This window comes from Dermacentor variabilis, chromosome 1 (genome assembly GCF_050947875.1).
Source record: "Dermacentor variabilis isolate Ectoservices chromosome 1, ASM5094787v1, whole genome shotgun sequence".
Lineage (NCBI taxonomy): Eukaryota > Metazoa > Arthropoda > Arachnida > Ixodida > Ixodidae > Dermacentor > Dermacentor variabilis.
The window spans coordinates 64,331,062-64,344,625 of NC_134568.1; the positions used below are offsets into that span (position 1 = coordinate 64,331,062).

Consider the following 13,564-nt stretch of genomic DNA (forward strand, 5'->3'; position numbering starts at 1 on the left):
AGTTAGAAGTAAGTGGTGAGATGCTTGTGGCGACCTCCCCTCAGCGTTTCTTCTGGATTTCTGAAGCTGACAAGCTGCCGCGGCAGCCTTCTCGTACAGTAAAAGCTCGTTAATTCACTACTCGTTAATTCGAAATTTCGGATAATTGGAAATAGTCGCCGCGGTCCGTCCAACAACGTATTGAAAGCAATATGTAACACATCCCGCTAATTCACACTGAAATCCGCACCGCCACCGATAATTCGAACTCCGCATCATCGTGGATGGGGAGAGAGCTAGTGCGCGGGAGCACGCTGGCGTCGCCGCGCGCCGTGTTCGGCGAACGCGGCTCAATCTCGCGTGCGCGAGAGGGGAAGGTGGGGCGGAGCGCGCCCCCTCTTGTCGCGCGCGAGACAGGGGGGTGAGGCGAGGGAGGGACGGGGGACGATCTTCGGCGGCTGCTGCTTACGGCGCGGCCATGCGGGCGCCGCATCTTGAAAGCGATCTGCGACGTGGCCAAAGTGCGCGCTCGCGTGGGCCTCATCTTCAAAGCGATCTGCGATATTTGCAGAGTGCGCGTAGTGCCGGTAGCTTCATATGCGATGTGCTTTCTACGTTTCGTTCGCGTTGAAGCGAGAGCTGTACGAACGTCAATTCGCTCGCTGCTACTGCTGCGTGTCCTCACTCCAGCGTTTTTCAGCGAGTTTCCGCGGTCATCGAGCGAGATGTGTTCATGCTTACCTGTGCGCGCGTTTCACCGTGCTTGTTAATTTATTTAGTAAGCGAATGCTTACAAGTTTATACGGCCGATAAAGCTATTATCCTTACTTCGTATAGTTATCTACTAATTTTCTTCGCAATCGATGTGTCGCTTTCCGCGCGAGACTGCGATTTTTTTTTTCTCCGCCCCACTCAGGGCGACGAACGCGCGGATGGAGCAAGAGCCATCTCGACGTCGGGCGCGTCGGACCGCGCTGGCCGCGTCCGGTTACGTTGGCTGCGCCAGTGCATCGAAGTATAGACGTTGTTCACGCCAACGTGACGTAGCGTGTGCGCGCGTGCTCACGGCACGTCACGCTATATACGCGCCTTAACCGAGCGATTTTTTTCGCTGACTTTCATTCGTTCGAATTTTGTATAATTCGAATTTTCATAGCATCCCCACGGAATTCGAATTAATGAGCTTTTACTGTAATTTTTAAAAGGCCTCTTTTAGGGCCGCCAAAGCGATGCCTCGGCGGTGCTCGCAAATCGCTTGCCACCCGTGACGCCCCTTTGCAGTTGTTATAGCAGTGCCATTCTTTAACGCCGACAGCCGCGGCTTGTTTCACGCGATCGGAGTGCCCAGGAAGCAGTTAATAAACACAATCAGAAGCCGGATGGAGGAAGTTGGTGGGGAAGGGAACTGGCCTCCCCGCCATTATAGTTTTCTCATATCAGCTATGCCATCCACCTATTTTGATTTTTTCATGCAACCCGGTTATAACAGTTATCGGTTATAACAATGGAATTTTTGTGGCACTTGAATATTGTTATAAGTTGGTTCGACTGTACATGCAGTGAACATTGTTTCCAGTGACACTTTTTTCCCCTTTATCAAGCTGTAGCTTCGCATTTGTATATTCCACTGTACGTATCTTCACATTTCTGGTGTATATTTTGCAGAACTCCTGCTTTCTTTCTATATGTGCTCTCTGTTGCTGCTATAATTTCAGTGCAATTGTACTCACAATGCACGACCAGTGACAGCTGCTCCTGTGCATTACACCGGAACAAAGGGCAGCATCAATTAGATTTTTCCCTGGCCGTTGCATATGTACAAAAATGTAAACAAAGTTCTTGAATGACAAAGTTTCATTAAAATATTTGTCCTCAACTTGTTCATTTTATGGCCTTTACGTTTTTCATATCAGTGGCATGTACTGCTTTGCTTTGGACTGATATAGTTGTAAAGTTCCTGTGATATTTTCTTTACTTATTAAATAGACAAAAAATATGGAAGCATTGATATCAGTCATTTCTGGCACAATTTTTGGGACATACGAATATATTCTTTTTTTTAATGAAAAAATACATCTCTTACTTGTCTTGACTGTGCATAGCGTTCAAGAATTAATTTACAGCATCTTCAGCAATGGCAATGCAGGTATTGTTTATGTATTTGATCCCTCGACAAATTCTATAAGGAGGAGGCCAAGCTGCAACCTGAGCTCCCCCTCCCCCCCCCCCCTGAAATTTCTGTCTACGCCACTGATGGTTGAAAAATTAAATGGCACGAAGAAGTTGTGCCGAGAGGAGCACACTGCGGTGGCATGCATTGTTGTTTTTGTGGCCAAGTAAAATGGAGAAATTCAACCTTGTGTAGCAGTTTCTTCCATTGCTGAATTAAGCTCCAAGAGTTCCACTAGAGTAACTTACCAGTTTACCATGGCTTCACGATAGACTGCTTGTTCTTCTAATGAAGTGCACCCACTTCAGGTTTCATTGTAGGTACTTAAAAAGGAATTGAATGACCGAGCGATTTTGTTGTTTGTACGAAAGAAATCATAAAGGCAATGAATGTACTGCATTGCAGCACTATCATCCTAGCACTTCACTTTGTGGAGGCTGGCACTTGGGACTTTGTTATTTAGTCTCTAGGTGATCAGAAACGGATCTGAGCTTTTATTAATTTACAGTGGCAGCCAAGTCAGCGAAGTGATACTTGCACGATAGTGCAAAACTGGTTTCTAAAACCAGCATAAAAAACGAAATGTAGCGGGGTGTGAAAATGTCAGTTTTTGAGACTGAATCGGATGTAAATTGAGTAGTGACAGAAATAAACCAAATCGAAAATTTTTTAGATGCTCGCAAATAATGTGCAGCCTTCTCACCATTATTATCAAACACTTTTCACATCGTGCTACTTACAACAGTAGAATGTTTGTCATTACACTGCACATTATAAAGCATGCTTTATTAAAAGCACAAAGGAGGCATTAGGAAATATATAAGCAGATTGTTTGCAAACTCAGGGCTCTTCAGGAGCATATCCAGTCATGCATTATCATATAACATTCTTAAGGCAACCTTGTGGGCCAATTAATAATATCTGTGTATACCTTCCCTACCCAACCAGACATGCGTGTTGTCTGCAGGGATGGCAGAGTGAAAAAAAAAGCACTTTTTCTCAAGTTTGAATGGTTGCAACCGGTGCTGCCACTTTTCTATAATGTATGTTGCAATGAAACATATTCCAGTTTAATTAGATGAAAAGACACAGGTGCTATATCTACAAATAGCACCAAGCAATAAATACCCATTGCTGAATGCATGTATAAATAACATTTTATTGCGAGTGATTGTGTTTAGCTGAAAAAGTCTGGCTGACTAAGCAACACGGTGTGCTCTAGTGTGTTATCTCCTTTGTGGATGGAATAAAAGTTATTGCATTCTTGCTTCAATTTAATGCTTGATTGTGTACCAGTCGACAACATAAAGTATTTGAAAAATATTTCAATTTTCGAATAGGGACTATCTGATTCAAAGACCAAATGAAATAAGACGATATTCAATTCATTATTCGAAAGTTTCAAATATTCACCGACCCCAGAGCGTAGTTGCAGTTGAATGCCTCTACAACAAACACCTTTACGAAGTGACCTGTATTACAAAGGACTGGTTATGTCCCAGCAGAATTCCTATCTTTCATATGCATTGTGAACGCCTCTAAAATGAAGACCACTACAATGAATTGGCCTGTACAGCGAAGGAATTTAGCCATCCTGGCAGCTGATTTGTTGCTTTATAACAAACTTTAAGTATAGTGACACCACTGAGCTGTGTTCTGCGCTAACGGCAGTACATACTAGCGACACATTTGATGAATGTGCCTCTGCTCCAGGAAGTCCTGCTGCGCTGCTCCGGGAAGCGCTGAACATGTATGATGGTTGTTGTAACGCAGCAGTGTGCACGATGGCTGACGAATACGTCGCCATAATGACGTCGTGATGGTGTGATTTTAATGAACGGCTGATGACGACTTCAAATATATCTTAGGAGGGGAAAGGACGCAAATTTGCAACGGAGGCGATCGTCATATTCACCAATCTGCAGCTTTACCTTGCGTTTCTCCCACGTTTTACCACAGAGCATGCCTTGATCCAAGATCTAATAAGGCTGGCTGCAATTATGCATCTTGTCAGGCTATGTGTGAAGAAAATATACGGACTTATTTCATAAAGTCTCTCTAAAGTTCAAGTTAAAGAAATGTTTTGTTGCCTGCTGTATTGCGAGTGATACGGTACATAATGTTTACAATCTGTATTATGAAGGATTTTGCAAGTCCTAAGCACTTCATTATAAAGGCATTTGACTGTACCATGTTTTGTGTTAGTTTACACGGCTAGACTGCCTTCATTGACCTTTAAAAAAGAACTGACTGTGCATCTTGCCATTACACTTGACCTACTGCACTTGTGCAATATTAATGCTGTAGTTCTGTCACTTTGTTTCAGTAGCTTGAGGTAGCTTAAGTGTACAAAGTGTACATATGTTTTCTTTTAGTTATGGTACATTGGTTGTATAACTATGCAAGATGGCAGCAAGGGGGAATATCAAGCTCTACTATAATTTTTTTTATTTATGGGCACATTTTGATCAACCTGCATCACATATGTATTTTTACATGCAGATTTAAAATGTGCAATTTATTTTTCTGCACTACAAGCAGTCTTTAATAAGAAATTTGTTTTTTGTGTGAGCTAGTTTAGAAGTGACCTCTCTGTGAAAATTCTGGTCATTATGAAAGAGACTGGTATATCAAAATAGTGTTGAATGATCAGAGTTTGAACTGTTGCAATAAATGAATGTTCTGAAGTTATTTGGGCTGAAGTTGTAGCATGTCAAACATTTTTCAATAATGACCTATAATAGCATGCAGGACAAATGGTTACTTTTTGAAAATTTCTCTCATATGTTCATATTTCACTTCACTCTTTAACTTAGTCTATGTTTTTGTCAAAAATATAATGATTGTGTTAGGATGAGTAGAACCATAGATATTGTCACTCCAAAACTGCGACACCATCAGAAATGCTGTTTTGAGAAAACAAGGAAACACATTTCACCACATGTCCGTGGTAATCATGGCAAGGGCTAAACTGATCAAGCATGATACAGGGGTACAACCAAGCAAGAATAAATGCTCTACACAAACCTGGAGCACAGGAGTGGAAAAATATTTTTGGCCATATTTTTGTCCCCAAAGTCTCTCCCCCTTAAGTGTTATAATTTCTACTGAGTTTATTTCTGTACTGATAATTATGATATCATATATGTTAATAACATGAAAAATTATTTGTCCTGCTAAAGTGTGGAAACATCACTGTAATTTGCAATGTAAAAAGATTTCATGTCCAAATCGCAATATTATTGTGTGAAGTTTATACTTTGATATTTACACAATATCAAAACATAAGGTAAAGCAGGTAAAACATTCTTATACTTCAAAATTTTTAATTGCATCGATCCCTCAGCACTCAGCTAAAACTGCTATGTTAAACTCTTCTCGAGCAGACAGCTTTCTTTACCAGTTATTGAGGATGAGCTCCTTGGTATTGTCAAGGGCCCTAGGTATTGTAGCTTTTTTCAAGTACACCTGCAAGGTGGTGTCATATAGTCATGCTGTGCTCTCACTATTTGTTGTCACAGCAGTGGCAATGTAGTAGTCAGTAACAGGTATTACTACTTATGAGCCTATTGGTACAATGACTCGAGTACTGCACCCTTTAGTGCAAGGTATCTGGTGATAAAATGTTGCATCTCATCCTGCTTGCCATTCTTGATGCACATTACATAATTTATTTGTTACTTCTACCACTAAATTATAAAGTGATGAGTAAACAAATTTTAAATGGCCAATGACCAGCAGGCTTCATATGAAGATAATATGTCATAGTTATCCGTAGTCTCTTGTCTTTTTTCAGTCTCCTTCGATTTCTTCATCGATTTGCTTTGATTCATTCGATTGGTTATGTTCAACTCTGTGCATCTTTCCCTCTACAGTCGTTCAAGCAGATTGAGCATGGTCCACTGGAGTTAGCTGTGTGTCGTTTCTGCCAGAACAACACGATGGGTGCTCAGTGTGAGGAATGCGTCGAGGGCTACTTTGTTGTGGGCAAAGACATCGCTCGTGGCTGCCGACCGTGAGTAGTACCGTGCCTGTTTTGTGCATGTGCAGGACTATGTATATGTGTATATATTTTATTAACATCAAAGCTCTCGTTACCATGTTATTGCACATGTAGCTATTAGCCTAATAATCAATATTTTGGTATATTCACCCTGTAAACTGCCTTCGTATTTACTTTCATTGCTGCTTTAAAGCCAGGGTGTGAGCTATCGCTCTTAACACAGGACTATCATCACATGCTGCATCTTGTCCTCTGTACTTCTCGTATTTGTCTATTTGCCTTTCTGTCATTTTATACTGCATTTTGTGTGTGTGTGTGTGTGTTTTTTCTCTTTTTCTCTCTTCTCCTGTGGATTTTTTAACGCTTTTATCTTCAACAACAATGAAAGCAAGTATTCAGGGAAAGCACGCACATATGTAAAGAACAATCCAAACCTCCACAAGTACTAGGTATCTTCAATATGTTGGAAAAGGAACTAAAGGAATATACAGGGTGCTCCAAATAACTTGAGCCAAGAAATTAAAAATGAAAGGTGCATCGGAAGCGAATTGAACCGAATGCATACTATTTGCAGTAGCCTATAGTAACTCAGACAATTTTTTGTTTTCCCCATAACTCACTGATTAATTAAGCTTAATTACCCAATTTTTTAACTTTCGGCTGAGGACCCCAAGTATGAGACATAGATTTGTAGAGCACCTTCAGAAACCACCGATCGAGTTGTTTCCTTTACGGTATGTCTCGCGTAGTAACTTTTGGTAAACTTTTTTGTACAAAACTCGTAACATGCATTGCATATCTAACTGCAAGTGCAGGCAGCATAGCTTCTTTCCACTGCACTGACACTTGACATGCTTTCTCAACTTCCAAGTAGTTTCAGGCAATCAGTTGCACTCAAAGCAATTTACTGTGACAAATGTGCTTGATTTGCCAAGGCACTGTTGTTGACTGTCACTAGGTGCGAATGCCACGGGCATGGGGACACCTGTGACCGGCGTACTGGTGAGAACTGCAACTGCAAGAACAACACGGAAAATGACCGCCAGTGTAGCCAAAAGAGCGGCAAGAACAGTGCCAGCCCCTGCTGGAACCTCCAGGTGTGTTGCTTATGTCAATTCATGTGCAGTTGCTCTGTCCACAAACTTAGTTACTAGTGTTTCGCTCATGGCAGTTTTATCCTATAGTAGATTACTGATGGCTTAGTTGTAGGTGCAGTTGGTAACGCTGCTCGGTAACCCCAAAATCGTGCACTTACAGCAGTCATGTAAACTGGGAATGCGTAGCAGAGCCTCATTCACGTGTATTAGAAAAAACACAAGAAAAAACATACTGACCAGCAAAACGTATAATCCAAAGTCAAAAATATTTGGCAGACTCTACTGTAGCTGACATGTACGTAATGCAAAGCATTGTGCAGATCGTTACAGAATGAGACTCTGATGCACACTGAACTGCTTTGGCCGTCTATTGGCTATCTGTTGTATTATATTTCTAGAAGCATATTTTCTCCTCTCTCTGTGTTCAGTCTTGTTTTTTGTTACTGGCTGCGGAACATGCCCCTGTGTGGGAGGGTGCGTTGCCTCCTGGACTTAGTACACCGCTACGGCAGCGATTATCCATTCAAATATTTGTGCCCTAGCACTTGGCCACCACTCTTGCATGCTTCTTCCATCTGTCACATATTTGGAGAAGGTGTTCCCCCCTTTTTTTTTTTTTTTGTCATCGACCACCATCTTAACGACAGCGCGCCTTCTTTCCAGCTTCGAGGGTGCTTCTTTTGTCAGTGTGCTTTCGCCATACTGGCATTGCCCTCTGTTGAATCTCTTTCAGCTGTTGCTCTCTGTTTCATGTGTTGCTCTCTTTGCTTTGTCTGGTTGAGTTCGAATAAATGAAAGCACTCTTTTCTTGAGTGCAGCCAGATGATCATTTTGAGATGGCTGCTCGTGCAGCACCTTCAACTGTTGATTGGAGTAGCAGCTCTTCTGACTCCGAATACAAGGAAGAGGCAGCTTCATCGGTGTCAGATTCTGACCTTGGCATCGTGAAAGCGTACTAAGAACAATGGTGTTTCTGAGTCTGCTGCTCGTTTTATGCCTTATGTCAGATAAGAATGGGAGGACCATACGAAGAGAGTATTTGCCATTATCGGTGTAATTTTTTCCCTTCTCCATAACCAAAAATAAACCTGTGCGTGCGTGCGTGCGTGTGTGTGTGTGTGTGGGCTATGAGCCAATTGTGCCGCGCTCGGCTGCTCCGTGGTTTCTGGAAATTCGTAAGTTTCCATGTGCGCCCTTTCTTTTGGGAGACGGTTAAGCATTCTCCTGTTTCGGCGGAGGCAAACGCCGTCGTCTGTTCGCACTACATATGACCGCGGTTTTGGTGCTCGTGCGAAGACTGTGGCCTTGGATTGCATGTCTGTCACCCAGACCAAGTCACCTGCTTTTAGCTCGGGAAGCCGTCTGGCCCGATGGCGTCGGTTGTAGTAGCGGCATTGCCGCCGTCTCACCGTCTGGTCTCTGGCCACGACTTTCGGGCTGCTTTTTCCCAGATTTCGATGACATGGTAGCATTGGGACTCTTGTCCTCAGTCGCCTACCCATAAGTATTTCCGCAGGACTGACCCCAAGAATGCCGGGCATCGCCCTGTAAGCCAACAATGCCAGATAAGGGTCTTTAGACTTTAGAAGGAGGTGCTTAACCGTCTGAACCATTCGCTCTACTTCCCCGTTGCCCTGCGGGTGCCTCAGACTCACGGTGACATGGCGAAACCCGTATGACATAGCGAACTGTTCAAACTCAGTTGCCACGAACTGAGGACCGTTGTCGGTCACCACGCACTCAGGGATTCCATGCCTAGAAAAAATACTTTTCAGTCTATCAATGACCGTTCCCGAATTTGTGGAAGGAAGAATGGCTACCTCAGGGTAACGTGAAAGATAATCCACGGCGACAAGATATGCCTGGCCGTTGATTACGCACAGATCTACTCCCACTCTCTCCCAAGCAAACGATGGTGTTGCGGTTGCTATCATGGGCTCGGCTAGTTGCTGGGCATGTCGTGCGCAAACAGTGCACTGATTCACGAACTGTGCCAGATCGGTGCTCAATCCTGGCCACCAGACAGAACCTTTAGCAATATTACGACAACGCACGATACCCTGGTGCCCATCATGTAGTCTACACAGCACTTCCGTTCTTAGAGACTGTGGGATTACAAGCCTTGTTCCTTTCAACAAGAGACCATCAATTATGCTAAGGCATGCTCTATCTTGCCAGTAAGGCATGAGGAAAGAAGGAACATTCGGTTTCCTTGGCCAATTGGTTTTACACAGTCTGCGCAGGTGTTTGCAAACGGGATCATTAATTTGACATTCTCTCACTCTGGATAAAAAATTGTCCCCCATTTCCAAGCCAAGCAAACACGCCTTAGAGTACGCTGTGATATCTGACACACTCAAACCTTTTTCAGAATCGCTGCCTGCTACAGGGGATCGCGAGAGGGTGTCGGCCGTGACTAGCGATTTGCCGGGAACGTACTGGACCGTGAAAAGATAGCGCATAAGGCGTAGCCAGAAGCGTTGAATTCGAGGGGGCATATCATCAATGGCCATCTGGCCCAGTAAAGACACTAAAGGCTTGTGATCAGTTTCAAAGGTAACGTTTAGGCCACGGATGTACTCGTCAAATCTTTCGGCTGCCCACGTGAGCGCTAGCGCTTCTTTTTCTATCTGGGAGTATCGCCGTTCTGTGTTCGTGAGAGAACGAGACGCGAAAGCTATTGGTCTACGGTGACCGTTTTTCTGCGTTTGAAAAAGAACAGCTTTCAGTCCGAAAGAGGATGCGTCCGCTGAAAGGATGGTAGGAAGCGTTGCATCGTACATGGCCATACACTGTGCAGAACAAATGAGCTCCTTTAGCTCGTTCAGCGCTTTTGCTTGGTCACACCCCCAGACCTATTCGCTATCTTTGTGCAAAAGAGCACGCATCGGAGCGGTAGTTTGCGCCAGGTGAGGCAAAAAGCGACCTAGGTGATTGGCCATGCCGAGCAAGCTTCTCAGTTCGGTGACATTTTTCGGTGCGTTTAGATTCTTAATAGCGCTGACCTTCGCTGGATCAGGCTCAATTCCGTTCTCATTCAGAATATGGCCCAGAAATCTCAGTTTATTAACGCCAAACAGGCACTTTTCTTTGTTCAGAGTCACGTTTGCGCTAGCTAGGCGTGACATAACATCAGCTAAACGTTCGTCATGCTGGGCTTTCGTATTACCAAACACTAAAATGTCATCCATGACGTTGACAACGCCTGGCAGGCCACATAGGATTTCTGACATCCTTTTCTGGAAATACTCCGGAGCGGACGTAATTCCGAACGGTAGTCGGGTAAAACAGTACCTCCCGAATGGTGTCAAGAACGTAGTTAGTTCTTCAGAGTCCCTACTTAGTCGGACTTGATGGAACCCCGAGAAGGCGTCAAGCTTCGAAAACCATTTCGCACCCGCCAGAGAGCCTAATGCTTGTTCGACCGTAGGTAGCGTGAAGCGTTCACGAACGACGCACTTATTTAACTTTGTGAGGTCGACGCATACTCTCAGTTCCCCCGACTGTTTAGTTACCAGGACTATTCCTGCGCACCAATCCGTGGGGCCATCTACCTTTCTAATTATTCCCATGCGCACGAGTCTCTCGATTTCCTGCTTTAGCCTTTCCATGAGCGGAATCGGCACTCGCCGCGGAGCGGTTATGGCATGTGGAATTGCGCCCGGTCGTAGCCTGATTGTGTATTCTCCTGGAATAGTGCCTAGACTACGACTCATGCGCGGAAAAAGTGTCTCATACCGTTGCTTGTCTGCAGTTAGCGAGTCGGCAAATTTAACGATACCTAAAGCCTCTAAGGCTGGCAGCCCGAGAAGTACGTCGCGAAGAGGGCTAATGACATAGCACGTTTGTCGGACAGTCCTCTGTTTCCACGCAATCTCTGCAACAAATTTGCCTAGAACATTGAGCTTGTTCCCGCCAGCCCCCTGTAGCACCTCGTCTGCGTTATCCAGGTGGGTGGGCAATCCTGGAAATGTAGAAGGTAGAACCGACACTTCTGCACCCGAATCAACTTTAGCAAAGATAGGCACAGAGTTTATCAGAACCTGCACATAGCGCGCTTTCCCGGCCGCGTCAATCGCGCCAATGAAAGTTTCCCCGGTACCATGTTCGACAGCCGAGACGCGTACCTTTCTTTGCGCTGACCCAACTTTCTTAAGGCAGGCTTTCGCAAAATGTCCTTTGTTACCACAGTAGTGGCACTTGGAAGCTTTGGCTGGGCACGTCGACCTCGGGTGCGCGTCGCCGATGCAGTAGGGGCACCGTCCCTCTTTGTGCTGTGGGCGTTTCTGGTGGCCTACGGCGTCCACGATGGCACCTTGGTTCTGAAGTTCTGGCGGGCTCCCGATGTGGGCACCCTCCGGTCGAAGGCTCTGCTGCTGCTGATGCACGGTTTCCTTGAGGCGAGCCTTGGCCAGCGCCGTAGCCAATGTCAGCTGCGGATCCATCTGCAAGGCCTCGGATAGTTGCATGTCCCGGAGCCCGACGACAAACCTGTCCCGGATGAGTCTCTTCTTCATATCCCCAAAGTCGCAGCGGTCTGCCAGCACGTGAAGTGCGGTTGCGAACTGATCCACCGACTCTTCTGGTCGTTGCTGGCGTCTGTGAAAGCAGGCACTTTCATAAACAATGTTCCGCTCTTTGACGAAATGACCGTCGAACCTCTGCTTGACGACATCGTAACTTTTTGCTTCATCGTCGGTCAGCTCAAATGTAGCAAAGACTTCGCGGGCTTGGCATCCCATTGTGTAAAGTAGCGTGCGCACCTGGGCCTCTCCCGAACGTTCGTTGAGAGCTGTGGCGAAGCGGTAGTCATCGAAGTGGTCGATCCACGCCGGCCACTCTGACGTTTTGTCAAAGTCCAGCGGTGGTGGCTGCTGGAGCCCAGGGATTACCGTTGCGGGCTTGTTTGCCATTTTCTGGAAATGCCACCGTCCACAGCCTCAGCGAGATAGTTGACCACCGCCCACTTCTGACACCATGTGGTGACACGGCATGCGAGCGTGTCGCGTATACGTGTCGGAAGGAACAGTCGACGAGCCGCGCTCCAGGTGACGAAAGGGAAAAGTCCCCCGTTTATTGTGCTGGCCGATAATATACATTCAGGGGACGTCACGTGTCACAAGTAGCTTGGCACTCGCAGTGGTTGTCCAGCTATCTGTCGCTACGTTACACGCCGCACACAGGCAGGCGATAACAGCACACTTGTAAGCATTGCTGTGTAAAGCATAATCCATTTTTCATGCTGATATTATAGTAGATCAATAAATGTGTTCATGTTCATACTCACATCTGCATTTTTTTTAGAACGACAGAAAGCTGAGCTAGTTGGTAAGGATTCATTATGCAAAAAAGGGGGGCGAGGTGTGCAGACAAGGCACAAGAGAAGAGAAGTGAACAACACCGTGTTGTCCACTTCTCTTTTCTTGTGCCCTGTCTCCACGCCTCACCCCGCTTTTTTGCATAATGCATTTTTTTATTGCCTGAATCTAGATTACCATCAGTCCTTAGTGTCCAGCTTTTCCCATTTTTCCACATTTAATGCAAGATGCTTTCAAGATGCATTTGTAGTCTGCCATGCAAGAATGCGTACACTTGCTTGTATCGTGGTGTTGTTTACAAGGAAACACTGCTAGATGTAGATGCCCATGCTATCTCTGCTGCAGTGCTCCAAGTGCAAGGAGAATTTTCAGGGTGTTCCTACCAATGGGCACCAGTGCTATCGTCACATGCGTCTCGAGCAGGACTACTGCTTGGACCCAGAGACACAGGGTGAGCCTACGAAATGGCCATACTGGCTATGCACCATTTATGAACGTGAACATAAGCAGGAAAAAAGATCTTCTGCTTGCAACAGCATATTCATTGCATGTTCCTTGCCTGTTGCCATTAGTCTTCAACCATTGGTAACAGCAGTAAACTAAGAGCATAATGAAAGATGCCACAAACGTCTTCACTGCTCTTGTGCTGTTCTGTAGTTATTCCTCTGACAGCTGCATGCTCTGTATCATGTGAATTTGTGCAGTAGCTATTGCTGTGCAGATTTTATGCAGGAAATTAACTCTTATAGCAGCAATCATAACCCAAGAAGCTATGTTCAAGTGTTAAAACAGTACTAGTCACTTGTTTGGTTACTCTACATTTTATGCTATTCAGGTATTCTATCCTGTCCGTAAAATTAAATTGATAAGACTTAACTGTATATCGTATTTTCTCATCATCAAAAGATGTGCATAGTGACTCTTGTATCACAAGGTCTCAATCACCATAACCCATAAACTTTTTGACAACTTGATTACTATTTAAATTGCAGCCAAC

General features: G+C 44.9%; 1 protein-coding gene across 1 annotated transcript in view; it reads left to right on the forward strand.

Annotated features, from left to right (window-relative positions):
• Megf8 (multiple EGF like domains 8) overlaps positions 1-13,564 on the forward strand; it is a 209,229-nt gene that overhangs the window by 186,833 nt on the left and 8,832 nt on the right. The window contains exons 31-33 of the mRNA XM_075688154.1: positions 6,025-6,164; positions 7,111-7,249; positions 12,913-13,018. Coding sequence (XP_075544269.1) covers positions 6,025-6,164; positions 7,111-7,249; positions 12,913-13,018 — 385 coding nt within the window. The remainder of the gene's footprint in view (positions 1-6,024; positions 6,165-7,110; positions 7,250-12,912; positions 13,019-13,564) is intronic.